The 26,677-nt window shown below is 36.2% G+C and overlaps 1 protein-coding gene across 12 annotated transcripts; it reads left to right on the top strand.

The window, feature by feature from the left end:
• The first annotated feature begins 42 nt into the window (after positions 1 to 42).
• MAP9 (microtubule associated protein 9) lies at positions 43 to 26,677 on the top strand. Of its 12 annotated transcripts, none has more exons than XM_079772051.1 (14): positions 43 to 132; positions 1,310 to 1,467; positions 2,196 to 2,280; positions 3,184 to 3,504; positions 5,666 to 5,898; positions 9,449 to 9,545; positions 10,228 to 10,493; positions 13,630 to 13,697; positions 14,796 to 14,964; positions 15,513 to 15,602; positions 17,020 to 17,181; positions 17,306 to 17,451; positions 17,627 to 17,759; positions 20,760 to 26,677. In XM_079772051.1, exons 2-14 carry the CDS (start codon positions 1,393 to 1,395, stop codon positions 20,880 to 20,882), a joined length of 1,968 nt encoding a protein of 655 aa, XP_079628177.1. In that variant the 5' UTR covers positions 43 to 132; positions 1,310 to 1,392; the 3' UTR covers positions 20,883 to 26,677. The 12 variants fall into 12 exon arrangements, with proteins under 12 accessions (XP_079628177.1, XP_079628178.1, XP_079628174.1 ...); XM_079772052.1 differs by having other exon boundaries at positions 44 to 136; positions 1,361 to 1,467; XM_079772048.1 differs by having other exon boundaries at positions 47 to 132; positions 1,361 to 1,467; positions 5,669 to 5,898; positions 9,452 to 9,545; positions 10,252 to 10,493.

Raw genomic sequence — 26,677 nt, 5'->3', positions numbered from 1 at the left:
TCCGTTTTTAGCCCCGCCCCCTGGCTCATTCCCGTTCCCAGTCTCGGAGACGCCGGGCCCAGGCCTTGGGAAGAGGCCCCTCCCCGAGTCCAGCCGCTCGGTCCTCGGGGTCGCGGAGAGCCCTCGGCAGGAGTGGGTACAGGACGTGGGACCTGGTGGTGGGAGAGGCGGGGAGTCGCGGAGGAACGGGCGGAGACGGCGCTCGAGTGTGCGCGGGCAGGCGAGGGTCCGGCGCTGGCGGGCGGCGGCGCGGGGAGCGGCGGCCGGCACCTGCGCGCCACCTGGCCGCCCTGGAGCGGCCCCGGGCGCGGCGGCGGGTGCCCCGGACCCGGCCTCCGCTCCGAGGCTGAGAAACGCTCCCGGGCCCCTGTGTACACGCACTTGAATGCCGCCCACCGCGGGGCTCCTTTTTTCGAACCCTATTAACACTTTGTAAGAGGGAACAGTGGCTTGGGAAAAAAATGCCTCTATTTGCAGGCTAGCCTTAGGATCTTTCTCTTTCCCTAGCACTGCAAGCTTTTTTTTTTTTTCTTTCCTTCCGGTGGTGTTATCTTTTTTTTATGCAGGTAATCCTCTTGGTAGCCTTTTAAATAAGTATATGACTGTTTTGTTGGAATGTTATAATTTTTGAATGCAAGAGAGGTGAGAAATAATATTTGTAGTTGAGTTGGCAACAGTGTATCCTGTTAATCTACTAGAGGCCCAGTGCACGAAATTCATGCTCTGGGGGTGGGGGTGGGGTCCCTTAACTGAGGAGGGGGGTCCTCCGCCTGGCCTGTGCCCTCCCACAGTCCGGGAGCCCTCAGGGGATGTCCACCTGATGCTTAGGCCCAGGGAGCGGGCCTAAGCTGGCAGTATTGGACATCCCTAGCGCTGCCCCACATGCGGAAGAGGCTCCCCCCACTGCCACTGCGCTCTCCAGCCCTGGCTCACTGACCACCAGGGGGCAGCTCCTGCATTGAGCATCTGCCCCCTGGTGGTCTGTGTGCAACATAGACCTGTTGTTCCACCATTTGGTCAATTTGCATATTAGCCTTTTATTATATAGGGTTACATTCATTTATTGGTTCGTCTTTAAAACATTGTGGCAAAATTATTTTAAGATAACTTCAATTTGAATATTTTTTAAAAACAAACTTGTTATGAAGATTTGATACATCTTTACAAGAACTCTACGTTAAGTGTAGATGTACCTCAATGTTTACATGGTGCTTTTCTTGCTTTTGTTTGGCCTTGAGGGGCACTAAGTGTGATATTAGAAACTCTCAAGCATGAAAAAATGTCTAATTTGGTTGTTTTAATATTTCAGCCACCGTCAGAGGTTGAATTATTACTGTTGTTTATTAAACATTTTATAAAGGTAACGAGAAAAAAGAAAAGATCCCATACACTATGTCTGGTGAAGTTTTTAGCACAACTTTGGCATATACAAAGAGTCCAAAAGTCACCAAAAGAACTACTTTCCAGGTAAACTATTTGAAATGATTTTATAAGTAAACACTGTGTTAGGAACATTTGATTTGAACTAAATTTTGGAAGAGGCCTATATAAAGCTGGAGTAAGACTTACATCGCTTTTAAAATGTTGCAGATGGTTGTGTTTGGGCTGTGGTATTGTGTTTGTGTGTTTAAGATTTCCAAACTAGCCTGAATGATAGGTTCTTACTTACTTAAAAGTTAAGTTAGCTTTTCAAAGTCGAATAGCAACTTTAAATTGGTGTTTTCATATACATGAAAATATGGTTTATATATGGTTTTTCCCTATTGAAATATAACAACATTGAAGTTTTCTCTGTCCAGTCATCACAGTTTTGAACTCAGCCTCTAAATTTGCAGTGTTGATTACATCCATTACTGCAATCTTCAGAAACAAAAGATCTTTAAAAGTACTAGTTTCTTCCAAGATGCCAGTTTATAATAAATCCTGCCTGAGTCTCCTCAATTACCTTATTTGATAGTCTGTCTCCTCCAATTTGACTGTAAGCTCCGTGAGGAGAGGAACCTTATCTGTAATGTTCTGCATTGAGTCTGGGGACTTGGGTTCCTGGCATAGGTTGGCTTTCAGTGACTATTATTAGATGAATAAAACCTGAGTTTGAAAGCAGTCATTAAGCAAGCACTTTTTGTTTAAATAATTAATTCTAAATATGATACCTCATATTTGGGTGGAAATTGATTTTAATTCTTTTATTTCAGGATGAGCTAATAAAAGCAATTACAGCTCGCTCAGCCAGACAAAGGAGCTCTGAATACTCAGATGACTTTGATAGTGATGAGATTGGTATGTGAGAATATGCAACAGTAAACCACTTTTCTTCTTTTTGTTTTCTTAGTTATAGTTAGCTCATTCCTCAAAAAAAAAAAAATACTTATGCTAAAATTGTATTTGTGAATTCACTAGGGTTAGATTTCCAACTTTATATTGAGTAAAAAGTCACTCTTAATTTTCAAGAAGTTGTATGATTATCCTTGGTTGTTTCTGAATGTGAATATGAAAATATAAATTAACTGTCAGTAGGTTTGCAGTAAAAGGATGCTTGTCAGTGGTAAACTAAGTTCATCTTTAAGATCAACTCTATGAGCCTCTACAGTGAATTAATAACTAGGGGCCATAGGACTAAACTTCCATGCACATCAAAATCACTTTTATAATGCTTTTTATAAATCATATTTTTTTGGCTGTAATAGGGGCTCAGTTTTCAGTACTGATTTCTTTTGATTATATAAAAATATTAACATTTAGATGTAAACATACAGAATTCTAAACTTGAAATTCAGTGTTTTATGCGTTAAGATTCAGTGAAAAATGCTTATGATTAAATGAATCATTTATTTCATCATTGCCATATAGTTAACATTTTGTGTTATTATTCTCATAGTAAAATCTAATGAAGTTGTTTACATATAAACGTTTTATAGTTCAAAATCTAAATATCTCATGGCCATCTGTTATTTTGAGAAAATTTTGGATGATTTTTCTCAGGGCAAGGACAATGCTTGGCACCACTATTCATACTTGATAAGTATCTTTTGAATAAAATAATGAAATTGAAATTTGTATTTTATAAATGCCAATAAAAACTGCCTAAGTTTATTTATAATCTTTAAGGCAATCTTTTGCTTAATGTAACCTTCCAAATTTTAAGATACACTACTGAAGACATTTTTTTCTTCTGTTTTTCAGTTTCCTTAGGTGATTTTTCTGACACCTCCATAGATGAAAATTCACTTAAGAAAACAATAAATGATTTCCAGATATCAGATGATGAAGAAAATAATTCTCCTAAACTGTCTTTTTTAAAAACCAAGAAATCATATAGTGACCCAATGAAAGAGGAGCCAAGCCTCTCTAATAAAAAAGACGAGGAAATGGCACCTGGGAATTGTGAAGACAGGGTTGTAAATCCCTTATCTGAGTCTCAAAATGAAGACCAGGAAACTGAAAAAGAGAAACTTCAAATGAAGCCTAAACCCAGAATTCTTCCAATCAAAAACACATCTTCAGGTAATTTGTTAGATCATTATAACTGCATTTCTTGAAAAGTTATTTTAAGATAACCAGGCACAAACTGCCTTCATATTTAAGAGGGGGAAAATAATCAGACTTAACTTTTCAATTTTACAGACATAAATAAAAATAATAGAACCATGGAGGAAACCCATAATTTGGACGTCCAGTGGTATATTTAGTGTAGCATCTTTGCTCGTGCCTGATAGAAGGCTGAAGTACCTTCACCCATCCACCACTGAGCCTCCGGAACCTCCTGGGTCCAGCCTTGCCTCAGTCTATGACTTTGTTTTTAGGGATGAAACTGCAATGGAATCCTTTCTAATCCATCTCATACTCCAGAGATTAAAGTTATAGCAGCACTGGAACTAGTCCTTAAAAATCATTTCCATGCCACCATTTGCCAGAATATTGTTTGGCATTTATATAGTTGAAGGAAGAGAGTTTTGTTGTTTTTGCTGTTAAGCCTCCTGTTAGAAAGAGGATTCTCCATTTAGTTTCTCTGTTCCCTAGGAAAAATCCCCTGAAACTCAATGTTCTGAGAGTAAATTCCTGGCGTGATCTGGAATTACAGTAGTTTCTCCATAATTCCACTGAGCTCCAGGCACAGTGGACCAAAGATGGAGTGAGCAGGAACCAACCCCTCTGTGGTCCCCTAGGCCACCACACGGAAACATGGGCATGGAAAGTTAAGGGTTTTGTGTCCTACGGTCTTCTTTCTTTTCTGTTTTACAGGGAAAATAGTACTTGATGTTAACTGGCATAAAATTATCTTTCCTTTCTATCAACCTTAAATATTGTACTGGTAAATTACATTTTTTACAGAGTAGATATCACTGATAACATTAGTTTGACATGCTTGACATGTATTAAGGAACCACTCCTTATCTCCGCCCTCCCCCCGCCCCCCCCCCCAACACACACACACACACACAATTCTATTAAGTGATGCTTGGATATGGGGGAACAGAGAGAACAATCTAGGATGACTCTTGGAATCTGGATTGAACATTTAGGATGTAGCTAAAATTGGCAATAAAGCATTTACATAGGTACCAACTGGTGTGGTTGTAGAATTTCTAGCAGCATTCATAAGTCCATTTATAGGCAGAAAGGAGGAAGGTGTTAATTAGTCTAGTTTTGAAATTTTGTCAGAAGACTACATTGGTAGAACAATGGAAAGATGAATATATGAACAGGTAAAATTTAGGCAGAAATTAATATAAAAATTTTGTTTTGAGGGCTGAAAGTATACCGGCATTAGATTATTATTTTAAACCTAGAAGTAATTGAAATAGTAACTGAGCTATTTTAATGACTGCTCGAGAAGTTTCATGAACTCAAAGAACAACTCAAATCATCAAGTTATTTTTTAAATATATTTTTATTGATTTCAGTAGAGGAAGGGAGAGGGGGAGAGAGAAACATCAATGATGAGAGAGAATCATTGATTGATTGCCTCCTGCACTCCCCCTACTGGGGATCGAGCCTGCAACCCAAGAATGTGCCTTTGACCAGAATCCATTCTGGGACCCTTCAGTCCGCCGGCCGGCACTCTATCCACTGAGGCAGACCTGCTAGGGCTCAAATCATAAAGTTCTTCATTGCTTCCTCCCATGAGAGCGAGCACTCCCAGCCCCTGTACCGACATTACCTCCATACCTGTAACAGCTCTCACCTTTGTCTTGCAATTTATTTCTTTAGAATCCACTCCTTTCCCAACCTATAAAGTCCTTGGACAGGACCGTCACAGTCCTGATTATGAGGTCCAGGGTGAGTAACATGTACAGAGCCCAGAAGCACAGACTCTAAGGTTTGCTAGAGATGAGTCCCATTGTTGTATAGGGCACAGCTTTATTTTGTTTGTTTTAGTATTTTTTTTTAATGCAATGAGAATTCATAACGTTGGGGAGCTAACTTCTCACAAAACTGAAGTTACTTCCAGGATGGCAGCCATTTTTAAAAATTTGGATTATGAACTGTTGCTTCTCTCTGTTCACTGGAGCTCTGTGTACAGAAGGGCCATGGGCTTCCTCTGGACTCCCCCGGACAGCCAGCCAGGTGCATGGGCACAGGAGGAAGCATGGTGGCACCTGGGGGTGCTGTTGAAGCCATGGTTAGGTTTTGTACACCCACCTTAAAGCATTTCATTTTTCAGTAGAAAACAGCAGCAGCCTTGAAGCAGAAAACCACTTCACACCCTCACCTCGGCCAAGGAGCATGTTGAAAAAGCACAGGCTCCAGGAAGAAAAAGATGGGCTGGGAGAAGAGAAAGAAACTGCCCTCCGGGAAGAATTAGAGGCACATCCTGCATCTTCATCCCTCCCAGAGCCAAATGACAGCCAGCCAGAAGCTGAGGAAAAAACATTCTCTGAAGACCTTGATCCTGAGGTTAGTACTCCTGCTGAACTGCCAAGCTGTGTTCTCCAATTCAGGCCTTGGCATCTAATCATGAGAGAGAAAATTTCTATGCACGTATGTGTGTGTGTTACATGTTTTCTTCAGCAGTTGATATGGACATAATTTTATGTTTTTTTTAATATACTGTATTTCATTGAGTCTAAAACACCATCAATTATAAGATGTAGCAAAGATACAGCATTATATCGTGTACTGCCATGAGATAATAAAATTCTGCCAATTAAGCCATAACACAACAGTAATTATAATATGCATCCAATTTCAAAGAAAGTAGAATGTAAAAGAAAATGTTGCCCTTTTGAATCTATGCAATATTGTATGACTTTAATTGTAAGACTTTATATTTTTATTTATGTATTTTTACGTTATATAATTGGCAGTGTCGGTGTAGGAAATGGCCAAACCTGTAGAGAATTTTTGAGTTTGTTTGAGCCAAACTGACAACAGTGGCCACAAAGCAAAATCTCAACAAATGGAGGACATTTTCTGGAAAATGACAGTTTTGCAGCTTATTTTATAAATTAGAATCAAAGGAGGAGACTCAGGAGGGATACATGAAATCATTGGTAGTATAATGATTAGGGAGTAGGAGAAAGCAAAGCAGGGAAATCTCTGGGACTGGATAAAAAGTAAAATGGAGAGACACATACTTCTTTTACATGGCTGGGTGCGGGATAGCTAACCATTAACATTCACAGCACACACAGATGGTATTCAGGAAACAAGTAACAGTGAGGGGTTCTGTGGCCTCTTGCTTTGGTGAGGTGGGTATGCCCTGAGGATTGACATTTCCTAGGTATGTTATCTTAGATGCAAAAAGATAATAGGCTCACCTAAGGTAACGGTTGACCTTTGTCAAGGAAGCCATAGGCTTAGGATGTGACTACCTGCCATGACCTGCTTTTAGTTAGGAATTTTTATGTTCAGACCATCCTATGAGGTTACTTTTGGTCTCTGAGTTTATAGGGCCCACCTCCCCTGAGTTTGTAAGATTTGGTATGTGACCCTTTATTATCCATGCCGACTAAGGACATTGTAGCCAGTGTCAGTGTTTTCATGGTTTTATTTATTGAATGTTGATGGCACTGTCCTATATTTTCAGGGACATTAAGAAATGGAAGTCAATGTGATCTTTCAGGATTTCATCAAGAAGTTTACTATGTGTCATCATTAGGGGAGAACATGTGGCTCCCGTCTTTACACTTCACTCTCATTAGCAAACTTCCACCTCACATTTCAGAGGGGATGAGTATGGGAAGAACATTCCTCCTCCATAATGTGCTTTAGCAGATCAGGGAAATGGAACTACATGGTGCCTGGCTAACTGCCATTAAGAAATTTGTGTTATCATGGCATTCTATCTTTTATTTCTAATATAGAATTTATAATTTCTATCTTTCTTGTTAAATCTTGATAGGCATTGCTCAGTTTTATTAAACTTTTCAAAGAACCAACTTTGGCTTTGTTAATTTTCTCTATAGTTTGTTTCCAATTTCATTGATTTTTCACTCTTTATTATTTCTTTCTTTGGGTTTAATTTGCTTACCTTTAAAATGTGTCCACTGATTTTAAAAGCCTTTTGCATCCTTCATAATAAAACCATCGAAAGCTATAAATTTCCCTCTGTGCACTGCTTTAGCAGTACCCAATTTTTGATGCCATTTATTTTCATTCTTTAAGTCTATTTTTTAATTTCCCTTGTGATCTCTTTTTCTGACCAATTGGTTATTTTGTGCCTAATGATTTTATTTCCAAATACTTGGACCTTCTCTAGATAAATTATAAATCAATACAAAAGATTTTATTGTAATTTTATGATCAAAGAATATATCTTATATAATTTCAAATTTTAAAAAATGTTATTTTTATGGCCCAGCCTAAGTATATCTTGAGAAAGTTCCATTTGCTTTTTCAAAAAAATATGTGTTCTGTAGGTGTTAGATATAAAGGTCTATAATTTTATTTTGCTCAAGGTGCCTGGCAGTATCATTGATGTCTTTTCTTTCTCACTGACTTTTATCTAGTTGATTCTCCTAGTACCACCTAAAGGTGTTAAAATCTCCAGTTATGCTTGCAAATTTGTCTATACTTCCTTTCAGTTTGCTAGTATTTTATGACTCTGTTATTAGACACATCATACACTTATGTCTTGACCCTATTTTGCATTATGAAATGTTTCTATCTGGTGATATTCCTTATCTTGCAGTTTGTTTTGTGTGATGTGTCAACTTTTTTATGACGATTGTTTGCATGGTAAATTTTTCTATCATTTTTCTTTCAAACTACTTGTGTCTCTTTCTTTAAGTGACTCTTTTGTAATAACAGTTGAATGTCATGTTTTTATCAAGTCTGACAATCTCCTTTTAGTGGTAGTCCATTAGAGCATTCATAAGTATTTAGTCTATTTACTTTTTTTTAAAGATTTTATTTTATGTTAGTCTATTTACTTTTAATGTAAATATATATAGGGCCAATTTGTTACTGTTTGCTTTGTATTTATTTTACCTGTTGTTGTTGTTTTAATTGATATTGTTCTTACTGTTCCTCTATAACTCCTTTATTGACTTTTTATAAAGTCAGTCACATATTTTTTGTTTTCCATTGTAATTCCTCTGTTGCCTTTTTTCCTGTACCTATTTGCATTATATTTTAGTAGTTGCTCTATGGATTGGATTGCTGTTCTATAAAGAGATGTTTACTTTAGACACACAAATATAATGATTTCATTTAGTGTAATTTTTAGAATTTTGAAGAAAACTGAGGTGCATAAAATCTTAGATATTTGTAAGTAGCTATGTACTTGGTTTTATAATTGCTTTCATTTGGACACCTAGTAATATTTGTTTCAAAGTAAGGATTTTTACCTACTGTCATCTTTATGCTTAGAATGGAGAATTAGAGAAATAGATATCAAATCTTTACCTTAAATACTTATGAGATTTGATTTTAGAGTAGCAGAAATTTTAAAAATTGCTAAAAACAAATGTAGAGATATCTGTTAAAGAACTAGAATAGCTCTGTAGTGACCCCTTTTTTTGTGTGTGTGTTTTTGGTTTTTTGTTAATCCTCACCCAAGGATATTTTTTCATTGACTTTTAGGGAGAGTGGAAGAGAGAGGGAAAGACAGAGAGAGAAACATCAATGTGAGAGAAACACATCGATTGTTTGCCTCCTGCACAAGCCCTGACCAGGGCCTGGGCTGGGGAGGAGCTCACAATCAAAGTATGTGCCCTTGACCGGAATCGAACCCGGGACTCTTTGGTCCGCAGGCTGGCGCTCCATCTGCTGAGCCAAATTGGCTAAGGCTTTAGTGACCCCTTTTAATGATCAAGACATGGAGGCTTGAAAGTAAAGCATCTTAGCCTCCACTAGTTTAACAAGCTTTTGGTGTTGCATCAGCAAACTCCTAAAAATGCAGGTGTCAGACTTATGAAATAGTCTTAATAATGCAATTGTCCTCCATAAATCTTGAGAACTGACCTAACATAATAAGTACTTTTTTATTATCTTTTATTTTAAGCAGGATCCATGGTTAACAAGTTTGTCATCATCATCCCTTAAAGAAAGTTTTGGAGATTCCCTTTCACCAGGATCTGGGGGAAAAACATCTATAAAAGGTGATTATATCAAATTATTGTATCTTATTTTATCTGTGAACTTAATCGCTTATATTTGTAAAAGAAATAATGCACAGGTGGGCAAAAGTAGGTTTACAGTTATAATATAAATAAATAATATAATAATAACAAATAATGTAAAAATAAGCTGCCTTTAGTGCCCCCTTTGTATCAGAGGCAACACTGCATCTTAGTGGGAATAAAACTCTTTAGAGGGTGGCTTTAGTCTGTGTGGTGAACTATACTAGAGTGACATGCATTCTTGGTTCTCCCTGCACCTATACAATTTTACATCTGCACTACTAAGAACTGTAGTAGCATAGGTATGTGTGCCTCCTACTTGCAAAGCCTCTTGTTACAGCTAAGAAACAGGCTTTTGAAGACAATTGATATTGCCATCTGACTTACTTGGTTTATAGATCAACAAGAGCTTTTGGTGTGTCTTTGGTATAGGGTAGTTATTCCATTCTGTTTACTAATTTTCTAAGCGTTTGGTACGTCAGATGTTTTACTAGGTTGAGTAACAATTTTCTCTTTTGTAGATCACTGGAAAAAAAGTTTATTCAAGTTGAATATGATAGTTTTCTGCATATTTTATTTTGCAAGAAAAAGGGATTAATGACATCTAGTGGAAAGCAAATGAATCTCTTATCCACCTTATTAATTTACAATGGAGTTTTAGTGCTATTACTCTGTCTCAAAATAGATCAGAATGAAGAATTCACTGAAAACCATCATTCCTTGAAATCAGACAAAAATGAAGATAATTCACTTTTGATAGACTTTGTTGCTTCTGCACTTGAGAAATCCAAGGAAGGGCAAGTGACTTCTGATGACCTTGAAGAAAACAAGGAGAAAGTTAAGTTGGTAATGAATGATGACTTAACAGTTGACCCACCACTATCTCAACAGAATTTAAGATCTACCAGTGCAACTGAATCTGCAAAGGTATTAATATAAAATTATACCTTTTATATCTTAAAGCTCAAAATACAACTTTATTTTGTTTTCCATGTTTGATACTTCTGAATTATCTGTGGAAAACTCATCTTTGATTATGGTATTATCAAGTGGTTCTTAATTCAATAGAATTTTAAATTCAGGGAAGTTAAATATAATAGTGAATACAATAAAACTTATTTTTCATTAAAATTATCAGAAGTAATGATAATATACTTTTAAATATATCAGAAATAAGTGGATAGGTTTCTATAGGTCTTCATTTAAAAATGCAGCCATCTGGAACAGTTGCCAAGGTTTTAATTAGTGAAAGTTATTTCTTTGGATATCATCTTTAAACATTTTACAAATTTTTAATGAAAATCTTTAAGAAGAAATGTTTATCAACAGCCATGCGTGTTAAAATGGATGGACAGGGTCATTATCAGAAACATTTTATTATAACCTTGAGAGCCAAATCTGTGGTGTGTAGGATTATTTATCCCTATGCTGCATTGCACCAGAGTGTGGTACTTTTAAAATTTATGGCATAGCAATTTTAGTCTGCATTTCTCCTGAATTTAGTCTTTATCACTTATAGTTGCAGTTGACTGGTGGCTATGTATATTTGTTATTGGGAAAGATTACAGTGCTAGCTGAAAACTTGTGCTTGAATAGGACTTTATTATAATACAGACTATTAGCTTTTTATTAAAATGTTAGAGACGGTTCATTAAGCCTTGTTTCAGATATATTGTCCTTAACCACTTCCCTTAGGAATAAAGACGAATGCCAAATTAGGGATATGTTTACATCTGTAATGCTAGCAACTCATCTGTCTGTGTAGAGTAGAGAAGTTATTCCTAAAAAGGAAGAAGGGTATTCTGGAATTTATAGACAGCATCTTAGAAATGTCTAACAGAAGTAATTCTAAATGAAAATAGGTAATTTACGTATGACAAGATCATAATATATTTCTTTTAATTGAATCTATCCTTAGCTTTATTCTTACTTGCTACTTTATTCTTTCTTATTTGGAAATCAAATTGCTCTCCTGCTAAAGTCTCTCTGTTGGATTCTCATCATGAGAATACATGTGAACTCACTATTCCCTAAGGATTTCCAGGGATTCTTCTTGGACCACACATGGACCACATATTCCTCCTCTCTCCCCGTTGTTCACTGGGCTTCAGCAGCATTCATCTTTCTGTTTCTCAACATTACCAAACTCTTTCCCTTCTCAGGCTCTTGGCACTTCTGTTCCTTCTTTCTACAGACCGTCAGGTGGCTCCCTTCTACTGTTCATTTTTCTTAGCTCTGATGTCAAGCCCTCAGAGAGGCCCTCCCTTTCCTCCGCTCCAGTCACTCTGTCACTGGACTCTTTCATGAGTCACCTTTGTTTATCTTTTTACTAGTGGCCCAGTGCACAGATTTGTGCACAGTGAAAGGAAATTAATTAGAAGAAAGATTTGTGCGGTAATTACATTACTGCAAAAAATTACATGCCAAAGTAATATATATAATATAGTATTATAAAATTAAAATACAAAATATTTTAATATCACTATTTGCCCTTTCTCTATAATAGAAGTGTCAGAGATGAAAGAAAATTAGTAAAATATATATGAAAATAATATATAAATTGATTAATTAACAATAACAACATGCTATGATATAAAAATAACAAATCATGATATAAAAACAACAAAAACATGATATAAAAACAACATTGGTATAAACAATGACTGATAAATTGATTAAACTTATTCTAATATCTCCTTGTATACCACATTAAGAGTAAAAACACTTTCAGAGTGCTTGACTAATTTCCCTTTTGATGAAGTATTTACAACTTTAATGTCAGATGCTCTTCAAACTCGAGAGAAAGCAACATATAACTGACCATGTCCGAAAACGGGTTCAGGTATGAATATTCCTACTCTGTCTAGAGTTTGTCCTTGTGATTTATTAATAGTCATTGCAAATGCTGTCATCATAGGAAACTCTTTGAATTAATTTAAATGGGAGGCCAGTGTCAGATGGGGACAAATCAATTCTTGGAATCAGAACAACCTCTCCTTCCGCAGATCCTGTTAATACTTCAGCCTCGATTATGTTAGGTTGCAATCTTGTGATAATAAATCTAGTACCATTACAAAGACCCCATTTACTATTAAGATTTCTCAGTAACATGATGATTGCACCTACTTTCAATTTTAATTTATGACATGGCATTCCCGAAGGAGTAATACTATTAAGAAATTCGATGGGAAAATTTTCCTTTTTGGCATCATCCGTTGAATCAATGGAATCATCACTCAAATAGGTGTGAAAATCTCCATCAAGTATATCCAAAATTTATTCATTTAATTTATGAATGTGCTCATTTTTAGGACAAAGAACGGCACATTTAGGTATATTTTTAATATAAATAATATTTTAATATAAATAATATTAAGATACACTATTTTCAAAGGTAGCTTCAATAATAGATCTGTTACAAATCATTTCATAGGGGATTTCAATAACATCCATTCCTAAATGAAAACTGCCATCAAGTTTGCCATCTCCAGGTTTTACTAACCATTTACTATAAGCAGAATCCTCTGATCTCATATTTGTTTTCAGAGACAACTGTCTGAAACATCCTCAAACACTACAGTACTTTAAACTCGTTCGTACTATGGCCGATCGCATAGCATGCGGTACAATACTGAGACATTGTCGAAAATCCCCTCTGAGAAGGAGAACTTTCCCACCAAATGCCACATTCAAATTCATAATTTCTCTTAGTAATCTATGTATGGCGTTTATAGCATGACTGGATGCATGGTGCATTCATCAATAATGAGAGGTTGGGCATATGTATCGCGCATGCGCGAGTCAACGTTTATTTTTAAGTTGGCAGTGTGTGTCATATGTCCTGGATGGTTGGATGTTTGGACAGACGTATGGTCAGTCACTTAGCCTTTTATATAGATAGTTTGTCAACTCTCTCTAAAATGTAACATCCTTTGTTTCCAGTGAGTACTTGACACCCTGTAGAAATTTAAGAAACATTTGTTTACTACTGACAGTTTGACTTCTAAGCCTCACTGTGCTAGTTATGGGAAGTAATCCAACTATGGCCTTTTCTGTTTAATAGAAAACAACTGAAGATAGAAATAAGAATAAACAGTCAGCAAATAATAGAGCATCCAGTGCCTCTGGCAGGTAACCAAGTTCTCATCATCTCTTATTTATGGGTTTACATTACACAAAGCTAGTTTTAATTGAATGTCTGTAAAGTGAATTGCACTTGTTGTTACTTGATTTTCTCTTAATTTTCATCTCATGAGATAAAGGGAGTAGTTTCTTCATGATATAAACTCCTAGTTGGTTAGGATTCTCCATACTCCACATTCCTTCTGGGATAGAGTTTCTCCTGATTTTCCTGAGAGAGTAGATATAAAGTGGTAATAAAGCTGAGGTCCAGCATTATATTTCTCTGTTAAGATTTTTTTTTTTTTGAAAACATGAAAATTATACTCAAATTTGAGGTTCTATGGACTAAGTTGTTAAATGCCGGTGATGGTGATAATGAACACTAACTAATAAATGCTAATCAAACCTTCGGAATCTTTTAAATTATCATTAATCAAATGATCATTAATCAACTAGAATAGGGGTCAGCATGCTGTCTCTGTAAGTTGCCACTTGGTACATTTGTTGTGCTTTGTGGGCCGTCCAGCCTGGGTTGTAACTCCCCAGTTCTGCTGCAGAGGCCAGGAAGCAGCCACAGACGATATGTAAATGAACGAATGTAGCTGTGACTTGGTCACCTTCTTTACCAAAACAGATGATTACTTTTTTTTTACCAAAACAGACAATGGGCCAGATTTTCCCACCAACCCCTGAAATAGAGGATACCATTCTAACTTTATATTTAGAATAGCTTATGTAACAAAGTAACACAAGAAACTGTTAAAACCTACTTTATTAATATTGGGTTTTTTTTTTCAGGTAACTTGTGATACAGTACATTGTTAAAAATGTGATATAAAACATTGTTAAAAATGTTCTCATTGCAAATACCTAAAAAGAGCAGTCACTTTGAAGCTATATAACTGGAAGTTATAAAATTTAAAATATGTTGAATGGGTCTCTTTGTATAATAAGAAAAGACCATACATGGTATTCAAATCAATTATAATTTATTAAGTTAGAATATAGTTTTCAAATGTAGTAGTTGCAAATTCTAACATACCTTTTTCAATGAAGTACAATTTTAATATTTTATCTTGATTTATTGTTTTTATTTTGTTTTTTCAGATTAATGACCTCTGAGTTTTTAAAGAATTCTAGTTCTATAAGGAGAACTCCATTGAAAACTACCTCTTCTCACTATTTAGGGACTTTGAAAGTCTTGGATCAAAAGTCCTCAGACAAACAGAACAAAGAACCTGACAAAGCAGATAACATAAGGGCAGCTGTTTATCAGGTAAAAAGTAATAACAACAATAATAATAATTATAAGAACTAATCACAGCCCTAACCAGTTTGGCTCAGTGGATAGAGTGTCGGCCTGCGGACTCAAGGGTCCCAGGTTCCACTCTGGTCAAGGGTATGTACCTTGGTTGTAGGCACGTCTCCAGTAGGAGGTGTGCATGAGGCAGCTGATCGATGTTTCTCTCTCATCGATGTTTCTAACTCTCTATCCCTCTCCTTTCCTCTCTGTAAAAAATCAGTAAAATATATATTAAAAAAAAGAACTAATTACATAAGGTTACCTGTTTATCAAGGAATAAAATTACCCTGTCAGAAATGATGATTTAATACTTAATTTATTGGGAAAGATTTTTTATAATACCTGAGCAATCTTTATATATTAGAATATTATCGGAAAAAGAAAGATGATACTAGTTTATATAGAATTTATAAAATCTATTTTGATTTCTATAGTTTTTAATATAATATTTCAGAAATATATAAGAACTCAAATTAATTTGGGAAACTTTGAATATCATAGCTTTATTCTTGTTCTCACAGGAGTGGTTAGAGAAGAAAAATGTAAAAATACATGAAAAGCACAGAATTAAAAGGATTGAAAGTGAAAATTCAAGGATTCAAAATGAGCAGGTATTATGAAACATAATAAAAAATATTCTAGATTTTTAAGTCAGTAAAATATCTCAATATTAAGTATATCTAAATCAACTGTTTTTTAAATGGCAGAGTAACTTGTATATAAAAGAAGTGATTTCTGATTTTCTCTGGAGCTTTATACATTTTAGCTTGATATAAATATGTTATAGCTGATTTACATGAAAAACAGATACAGATTTTTATTTTTTATATGTGTGGAATAGCTTTGGCACTCCTGATTATGAACTTAGTTATTGCTTGTGACTACCTACCTACTTCACTCTTAAAAATTGATTTCAATCTTACAACTTAGCCAAGAATATAAAGGGTCATCAACATTAACCTTCAGTTTTCCTTTTTCTAACTTGGATTTCATACGTATCTTTAAGACCAGCCCCTACCTGAGCTCTTGATCCATATCCTTCCCATTGATTGGAGCTGAACTCTTGTTTAATTCTCTCCTGTGCTTCAAGCTCTGCCTCTAACTCCTACTTGATAGCCTACAACATGCTGAATCCTTTCCCATCTTCTAAAAAGTCCTGAAAAAAACCAACAACAACAAAAAATTTTCATTATGCTGTATTAAGTAGGTTTAGAAACAAATTTCCCAAACACAGCAGCATTGAAGGGGGTGTGTCGGTACACCTGTCACCACATTTGCAGCATCTTACTGCTGTGGTCAGTGCCAGACACTTCTCATTTGATCTTCACAGCTCAGTAAGTTAGGTAGTCCTTTTACTTCTAAATTATGTTATCTCCATAATAAGGCTTTATATCACTTAATGTTAACCAATATTAAGGTAAGCATGGGATATTTTGGGATTAGATGGAAGTAAGTAAAGTAATAACATACTTGCTAATAACACTCACCTACATATTTTCCAGTCTGCCACATGTTCACCATTTGGAATATGTTTACGTAGTAAGAATTTTATGCTTTGATGTCAATCAAAACTCCGTTCAAAGCAAAGATCTGCAGCTTACTGTGTGATGTGGCCAAATTCCCTTACTCAGACTTTCTTTATAAGCCTAGCATTTTGCTGTTTTTCTTTTAATTTAAATATTTTATTATGAACATTTTACAGTACTACTGAGCCTATTACAGATTATGTTGCTAATGTTTGTGTACACTTTGAAAAAAAAGTTGTTTTCCTTCCCATGAAAAGTAATAGATCAATAGCTGATAAAATGTATTTTTGTAAAGGACATTTTAAAATACGAGTAATTCAGAATATATTTTTCATAAATTAATTTGTATAAACCATTCTAAATAAATTATCTGCTTTGAAACATAATTTCTATATATGATGCATATCAAGGAAATTAAAGCTAAATATATTTGGGGGTATATTTACATTTGTCTAGCTATTTGTACATACATATATAACTATCCACTTTTTCTCCAAAATAGAAAAGAGCTGCTAAGAGAGAAGAAGCCTTAGCATCATTTGAGGCCTGGAAGGCTATGAAGGAAAAGGAAGCTAAGAAAATAGCTGCAAAAAAAAGGCTTAAGGACAAAAACAAGAAAAAAACTGAAGAAGAAAATGCTGTGAGAAAAGAAGAAGCACAACATGTACTCAACAGCTTTGAATATATTAATTTATTTTAAATATTTGAAATCTAAATTAGTGATTGACTGTTTTTACTGATTTTATAATATTCATAATAAATCAGAAAATCATTCTGGACTTTTTCAGGCTTTTGAAAGATGGAAGGAAAAAAAGATGGAATATCTTAAGGAGAAAAATAAAAAGGAAAAAGAATATGAAAGAGCAAAGAAACAGAAGGAGGAGGAAACTATTGCTGAGAAAAAGAAAGACAACCAAACTGCTGTGGAAAAATGGTAATCCAAAATAATATTTTGACAGATTTTAAATGGATAGCACTCTAGGATTTCTAAAAATTATTTACTTGAAATTTACTAATGCATCTCAATCTCATTATTTCAAAGATATATTAGGAAATCTTTATTATATGTTCTCCTTTAACTTTCCAGTGTTTTATACTATCCTACATAGGAATGAAAAAAAGGAAGCTTTTTTCAAAGAAAAGGGGAAAGAGAAAATCAGTGAGAAAAGGAAAGAAGAACTGAAAAGAGCTGAGAAAAAAGATAAAGATAAACAAGCTATTGATGAATATGAAAAATGGCTGGTAGGTTTTGTTTGCTAATGCACTTATTATATACTAGAGGCCCAAAGCACCAAGATTCGTGCAAGAATGGGCCTTCCTTCCCCTGGCTGCTGGCACCATCTACGCTCCGCCCGGAGCCGCCTTTCTGCCTTCCCACGCTGCCCAGAGGCCCGGAGCCGCTGGGGTGGTGCAGGATGCCTGCGTCATCGCCATGGCGACGACGCAAGCATCCCGCCCCGCCCCCTGCTGTTCGACCTGTGTATGCAAATTAACCCGTCACCTTTGTTGGGTTAATTTGCATACTCACTCCTGATTGGCTGGTGGGCGTCACGAAGGTATAGTCAATTAGCATGTTGTTCTTTTATTAGTGTAGATTTTCAATGTATTTTTGTGTGATTTTTTTTGTCCCTCATTTAAGTTCTATTTGTCCCTGCCTACTGACCATTTCTATCTGGAAGCTACCCTATTGAATTCATTCTCTCGTTTCTCACTTCTCTGCCTTCCTTCTCTATGTCACTTGTTGACTTCTTTTTTCCACCGGTGTTCTGTTTCCATGGCATGCAAGGTCTCATAATCTTATTCATCTACCTTTTATTCTCATCTGGTATCCAGCTCCTATCTTCCACCAACTTTTATTCACACTGGGTCTCTTGTTTCTGCTCACATCCACAGTTTTTCCCCCTTGTCAGAGCTCCCACACCTGTTCTTTCCTCTTGAAATGCTCTCTCTTCAATGCATATCATGAGTGGTTTCTCTTATCCATCATGTCTCACTTTCAAATGACTTTTCCTGAATCCACTTATCTTTGAAAGTGCTCCCTTTTGTTCTTTAGCAAGCATAGCAGTTTGTTTATATGTTTTATAAAAATTCACATTAATTTGGATTGCCTGTTCTTTAATTGCTTATTAACAATACTGTCCATTGTACAAGTTACCTGAGGAAGAAGGGTCATATATGTGTGTTTGGATTTTATAATCACTTTATGCATGTTACCCTGAATAGGATCTCAGTGCTTATCAGTTGAACGAATAAATACAAATTGAAGCAGTATAGTACCAGTAGCAGTAGAATAATAGACCCACAGGACACCTCAGAACCTATTACAAGTAAGGATGTGCTATATGTATATTAAAGTAACATGAATTAATGACTGCAAGGTAATAACAATCGGGATTTTTTGTGTGACAATTGGACATAAATCACTTCTCAGAATTACCTTACAGCAATAGAAACTCCAAACAAATTAAGTGTTAAAAATAAAATGCCAGAGAGTAGAACCAAAAGAAAATAAAATGTAATATTTATCAAATCGCATGGTAATGAGATCCTAAAAAAAAAAATCTAAAAGTGTTATAAGAAATAACAAAAGAAAACATTAAATTTAAAATCATTAATATATCAAAATAAAAAGCTTAGGTGTTGATTGGAGGGTTAATTCTTATAGCCTCTTTGGAGAATAAATTTTCCAGCAGAGTTGAACATATTCTTACCCTACAAATGAGCAATTTCATTCCTGCACAACATGTACATGGAGAGAAAATCTTGGATTATAAACACAAGAAATAAATAGGGTTGTTTACTATCATTGTCTGTGTGGAGGGAGAAATGAGAACATGTCTTGAACAAAAAAATTAATTCATAAATTGTTATATGTTGATGGAATTCTGTACATCAGGGAACTATAGCTACAGCTCTATGTAGATGAATCTTAGAAATATGATTAATTAAAAAGGAAGTGACAACAGAAAATATAGCACAATACCTTTCAGTATAAATTTTAGAAACCTGCAAAACAAAATTATGTGTTGTTCTGGCATAAATACATATATAATAAAAGTATTAAGAGATGCAATGATAGGCCCCAAGTTCAGAGTAATGGTTAGTTCATTGGGGTGGAGAGGAAGAAAGGTGAGATGAGGAAGTGCACAAAAGTATTGGTTATGTTTTATTTCATAAGGCTTCACAGGTTTTGATTACATCACTCTTTAAACTGTTGTGTGTGCCTGAAATACTTATCTTATTTTTTTGTAAAAATCAAGGACTAAAAGTAATGTAAATAAAATGTTTGCTGCAAAGCTAATATTTATTATATGATAACTAGAGGCCTGGTGCACGGATTCGTGCACCGGTGGGGTCCCTCAGCCTGGCCTGTGCCCTAGCAATCCAGGACCCCTCGGGGGATGTCAGACTGCTGGTTTCAGCCTGATACCCGCAGGCCAAGGAAACCGGCAGTCCGACATCTCCCGAGAGATGTAGTAGTGCGGGAAGCGAGGAGCCTGAGCCTGGGCTGGGCGCTGAGCCACTCCCACTCATCCTGACCCCGCTGTGCCTGCCACCACCACCAGCCGTGAGCTTGGCGTCTCATGCCCGCCGGTTAGCTGAGTGGCGCTCCCGCTGTGGGAGCACACTGACCACCAGGGGGCAGCTCCTGCATTGAGCATCTGCCCCCTGGTGGTCAGTGCACGTCATAGCAACCAGTCGAACGGATGATTGGTTGCTTAGGGTTTTATATATGTAAATATGTAACTTGCTAAAAATTAAAAGCTCTGATACCCATACAGTTAAGATGACCCATAATTGAGCAAAAAACTTACAAAAGGGCTAAAGAAATAAAAATGTGCTCAAGCTTAAAAATAAGCAAAGAAACATGAGGCTCAATTTTCAACTGTTTGTGAAAGATCTGAAGTATTCCTTGCTGCCATGGCCTGTTCAACCTTTGTAACCAGTAAATATATTTCCGAGAACTAACTTAGATCAATTATTGTCTTTGAGTTATGGAATTACAGGGTTGTTTTTTTTTCCTGGTTTACATAATTCTTTTTAAATATCACTTTTAGTATTTAAAAAATTAATTGATGCATTAATACCTATTGGTAGTACGTATACTTATAAATTAGCAATATTCCCTAGTTGCTATTTCTTTATAACCAATTAAACTAGGAAATGAAATTTAAATATAATGGATTATTTTGTTCTGTTTATACATGTATATAAATTTATAGTTTTCTCTTTTCTCTTTAGGAAAAGAAAGAAAGGCAGGAAAGAATGGAACGAAAAGGAAAGAAACGTCACTCCTTTCTTGAAAATGAGGCACTTCCTCCATGGAGTCCTCCAAGCAGAACTGTGTTCTCAAAAGTGATTTGATAATTCTTCTTCTTACATTATTTAGTTATTAATTCAGTAATGTTAGCGATAGGTTTAAAACTATGTATCCAGTTATTTATACTTAGAATAGTTTATTTTAAATTAAATGCCAGCCACTTCTGCTGATCATAAAAAGTATGCTTTTGAGTTTAACCAGTGAAAACATTGAAAGTGGTTTTTGAACTACAGATAAACTGCCTCAAATGAAAAGCTCTAATCATCAGAATGCTCTTACCTTTAAAATACCCTTTATCAAGTCCTGAGGATTCTTACAGTCAGGTGATCAGTGATCACTTTCACTATGCTGTTTATGTTATTTAAGTATGTTTGTTCCCAATAGTAAAAAGGAAACCATCTAGATACAATAATTATGGAAATAATTGAATTTATATATAATTGTACATCTAGATTCAGGTTTTTAAATGAACGGTTGCTGGGGAGTATGAATATATTATTTCTTCTAAAATTGATCTTTAGCTCAAAGCAGTTGCATTTGCACTTTGTAAGCTAGAGTTTTGGTCAACTGAGGGAGTAGTTCAGTAGAATGCTAATCATTGAAGTATTTTATTTTAACAATTCTGCCTTTTGTTTTAATATGAATGAACTTTACCTGTTCTAGGCTTATGTGACAATCACAGGCACTTTGTCATGAGCAGACCTCTGAAATTTGTCTTTTTAAATTTTATCTTGCTTTATTGTTTCAGTGATACCAAAAAGATATCGATTCCATGGTAGTGATATACTTACACATTAGTTATGGAAATTCCGCAAGAGTTCAAGGTCATTATCACTATTACTAGAGGTCTGGTGCATGAAATTTGTGCACAGGGTGGGCGGGGGGAGTCCCTCAGCCCGACCTGCACCCTCTCCAATCTGGGAGCCCTCAGGGGATATCCAACTGCCAGTTGACATCCTGTGGGATCGGGCCTAAACTGGTAGTTGGACATCCCTCTCGCAATCGAGGACCTCTGGCTCCTAACCGCTCACCTGCCTGCCTGCCCTGACCACTCTGCCTGCCTTCCTAATCCCCCTAACTGCCCTCCCCTGCCAGCCTGTTCACCCCTAACTGCCTTCCCCTGTCAGCCTGGTCGCTCCTATTAACTTTTTTTTCTTAATCTTATCCCTTTCACACACAATTGTATTTGACTTCCTTATTGGCTTCTCCCTCTCACACAATTTTTCTCTCTCCTTTATGTACACTTTTTCCTACTGACTCATCATTTATAAACTTTTCTTTCCTCCTTATTTTCTACTTCTGTTCCATCATCCTTCTTCCCATCTTTCTCCTACCCTCCTTCCCTCCCCACATTCCTTCTTTCCTTTATCTTTACCCCTGCTCTCCTCCCCTTTTCCTTCCTTCCCACCTTAATATTTTTCTTCACTTCCTCCCTTGGACCTGCTTTGCTCCCTCCCCCATTTCTTCCTTCTTCCCATTCTCCTTTTAAGCTCTACCAGCTCCCCTTTAAAACTTGTCTTCCCTCTTTCTCTCTCATTCTACCTTTCCCATACATTCTTCTCTACTTATTTCCACTGTTTTAATATCTATCTATCTACCTGCCTAATTATTCACTATCATTTATCTTTTTTCTTTTCTGACTCTTACTTTTAAAATCTGTCCCCAGTATACAACTATACTTCATTTTCATTATAGCTCCTACAGTTCACTCATACATCTAACTCTGCTCTCTACTGACTCCTTTATAAAGTTCTTCCTTCCCTCCCTTCTTAAAGCTCCATTCAGGGGGGCGTTAACCCCCAGCCCAGGGCTCAGCCCCAGCCAGGTGTTCGCTAACCGCCCCCCCTTCCCCGACCTCCCCTCCACTGTCCTGCTCCCATTCCCTACCTGGGACGCCCGGCCCAGCGAGGGTGGCTGAGACCCGAGCAGCCTGGGCGCTGCTGCTGCTGTGAAGCAGGAGCGCCTCCGCCCAGAAGGCCTCGGACTGTCCACCACTCCGTCCTGGACCCGTGGGCGCCTCCCGCCCACAGCCCGTGCCGGGGGCCACTGCCCTCCTCCTGCGTCTGGACGGGGCCACGCCCCACCCCTTGACAGGCACACCTGCTCCCCCGCCCCCTTGCAGTCGCCACCTCCTCCTGCGTGCAGCCCTGCGTTTCCTTCCCTTTTCCATTCCTGCGTCTTTTTCTTGTTCCCTTTCTGTATTTCTCTTTCTCCTCTTGGCCTGTCTGCATGCAGACCTGCCTTCCTCTCCCTCTCCTTTCTTATCTCCTCCTATCGCATCCTATCCTACCCTGGGCCTTGGAGCTGCCTGAGCAGAGGGTGGGGCCACAGCCTGCTGATCCGGTCATGACATGATGCTGTAACGGATAATTTGCATATTTCTCTATTATTAGTATAGATCATTTTCCAAACTAACACCATAAAGGTGATAAAGGCAATTTTTGTTCTTTAATCCAGAGTCTTACAGCTTGTATTTGAAAAACAGCTGTATAGGAAGGTAATTTTTAAAAAATGTCCAATCAGTTTTTACTTATTAGATCTCTGCATATCCTTGTATTAATTGGACTCATACTTGAACTGGACAGCTAGTTTATCACAGACCAAGTGAACACTCTTGGAGTTGAAATGCTACTTTAGCCAACGTGCAATGCAATAATGGATGAGAAAAGCAGTTACTATTTATTAAGCACCTATTTTATTCTCTCTGCTGGATCTTTACAAATGTTATTTCCATCTTTACAACAACTCATCAGGGTAGGTATTATTAGTCCCATTTTGCAGATAAAAATACTGAGACTCAGAGAAATCAAATAAGTTGCCACACTCTGAGCATGTGACTGAGTTGGATTAGATAGACCTGATTAAGTGGGTCACCCTCCAGAAGACTCATGCCCGTTTCATGCTCTCATGTGGCCGCAGAGAATTTTCTCAAGCCCTCTGTATTATATCAATCTTACAAACACATTTTACCTCTCAGATCCTACAATCACGTATTATTATCCAGAGATTATCTTTCACTTAAGAAATAGCTGTAGACATCTATAAAATAAAAACAAAATTCATAATATTTAAGGATTTAGTCAAATGCTTTGTATTTAGTATTAGAATGTTAGAAAACCCAGCAGGTTATGGAACATAGGCGTTGAGATAGTCACTCAGGAAGATAGTCACAGTCTGAGAATTAATCTTGGTACAGTGAATATGCAAGGTAAGAAAGATGTCATGGATTCCTTTGTAAGGTCACATCAGTGCTACAGACAAATAAACAACATTTTTATACAGCCTGAACTAGGAGATTACTTCATGAAATTGACATTATTACCAGCAACATGTATTATCAACATGGAATTTAGGGCCTCTTACTCATCTGTGTGTCCCCCATAGTACCAAACAGTGCCTACCAGAATAGATTGCTAAGTGCTTATTGTATCAAATTAGCTGTTCAGAGCTAAAAAATATATTTGCAAATTCCAGGAATTAAAAGGAAAAATAGAAAAAAAGGATAGCTACTTTTATGGCTGTGAGATCATAAATGTGTCAGAGATTTCACATTAATATTTATTTCAGCTTCCTGATCATTTTCTTCTACATTATCACATTCAGTGGGTTACTATTATCACCTCTAAGTTGTCAGAATTGAATGAAGTTAATTAATGTAAAGCATATGGCACATATGGCTTAATAGATGTTCATTTTTTTCATTATTGACTACCATGAGCCCTATATTTCCCTATTTCGTATATATGAGAAGGTTAACATAGATGGGGTTGATAATGGCTATTTGACATATATAAGAAGAAATCTTTGCTTTCCTGGTCAGTCTAGGTCATAGCACTCAAAAGAGAATATGGAGGTGACCTGTACTTAGGGACCTCCTAAAAACAAGTCTAATTTCTTAGCATTGCTTGTGAGGTAGGATATAAAGGGAAGTTGAGATGTTTGCAAAGATCCAACAGGCAATTTCCTTCAAAAGAATACTTTTGTCTTACTTTGGTTAAAAAAAAAAAAATACATATATATATATATATATACACACACAAATTCCTGCTTATAGCAACCAGTGCTGATTGAATTATCTAGTTGAATGAAGTCAACTCTTCTCCTGTAGCAGAAATAAAGCTGACTTTTGGGAGCTAGGCAAAAATATAGTACTCTTTACCTTCTGAGATTTCAAGGGGAGAATCAAGCCTGGTAATAGTCTCTTGAATATATTCATCTATTTAAAGGATATGTTTACCCCATATTTCCTTTAAAAGTCTCAAATATCAATGTACATCAGTGGTTTTTAACTGGTATGCCACAAGAATTTTTAAAACATGTCCCTATTTAGTCAGGGACACTGACCTCTTTTCCCTTAGATTGTCAAATAAAAAAATGACAACAGCCAACACTATGACAGCCATCCAGTGTGAATGAATAAAAAAAATTATTTTTTGGTCAGATTGGCAAAACATATTTTTTTTGGTGTACTGCAGAATTTTAGTAATTAGTTTATGTGTGCCATGAGATAAAAACAATTGAAAATCGCTGATGTAGAAATTTGCTGATTAAGTTTTCATTAATTTATAATATAAGGGAATTTTAATTCAAATTAACATAGGGTAAGCCTATAGATTTTCAGATTATTAAATTGTATTATCACTTAAAGAATTCTGACACTTCAAAGTAAAGGAAATAGAAATTTAATGAGTATTTAAAAATATTACCAAAAACATTTCCCTAGAAATTTAAGTATTAGTAATAAAAAGTAATTTTTATGCAGAATTTAAGTTTCAATAATCAAGAAAATAATAGTGTTACATAAGTAAACAACACAGCATTTTAGATCAGAAGGAGGTTAGTTTTCTAAATGAAAGAAATTAACTGTGAAGGGATAACAATATTCTAGTGGTTTATAGAGCATCATATTTTTCAAGTGTTAGTGCACTTACCCTTTTAAATAGTATTGAAACGGATATTTTTCCCTGTTGCCAAAGCAGTATCTGAAAGTAATTAGGTGTCCACAGTTGTGTGCAATTTAGAGTGACATAAGTATTCATCTAAAGGGAATGTTAATAATTTAATAATCATGACCCAAACTTTTTTTCTAAATTGAAGAAACTGATTCCCAAAGACTGACTTGCCCGAGCTCACACAACCACTTTAAGAAATCTGGATTAGAACTCAGGTATCAGGCTTCCCAGTTGTACTCTGCTTACCATTTACAATTTTGATAATCTGATAAAGCGTCCAGACTAATTTTTGTAACTGGTAATTATTGGTTGAATTTTATCCTCTCAGATGTGCCCTTATTTTTCCACTATCTCCGTAACTGTCCACCAGATCAAAGCAGGGCACCTACCCTACCACTTATAGTGTGAAGATATACTAAAGTTTAAGTCCTGGGTCATGGGCTAAGATATAGTAGAGAAAAGGAATTTCACAAAATAGGAAAAATTGTATGCTAGTCAAAATAGTTCCCAAGAGTAAACTAGTACAGGAAACATATTTTCCTCATTTAATCTTGGCTCTGATTTCAGAAGTGCTACATTTAAAAGTAATTAAACCCATATGCTTTCATTCTACACAAAGCAAACTTACCAATTTTCCTGCCTCTTAAGTACATTGGCTCACAGAATAAAAAATGCTTAACTCTCAGAGACTTCTGAATTCTCTTACTTTAAAATTACAGGTGATTTGATTATTTTAAAGTATATATGTTACAAGTAATTGTATAATGTTAACTTGGGTGAACACAATTCTTGGTTGTTGAACTTGGGATGTTAAGAATTATTGGAGGAGATGTATTTAATGTCTGCTTTTTTATCTAGCATATTTTCATGTAATGCTTAATTAAAGT

This window comes from Cnephaeus nilssonii, assembly GCF_951640355.1.
Source record: "Cnephaeus nilssonii genome assembly, chromosome: 5".
NCBI classification, from domain to species: domain Eukaryota; kingdom Metazoa; phylum Chordata; class Mammalia; order Chiroptera; family Vespertilionidae; genus Cnephaeus; species Cnephaeus nilssonii.
This window is presented reverse-complemented; position numbering and strand designations above follow the sequence as displayed.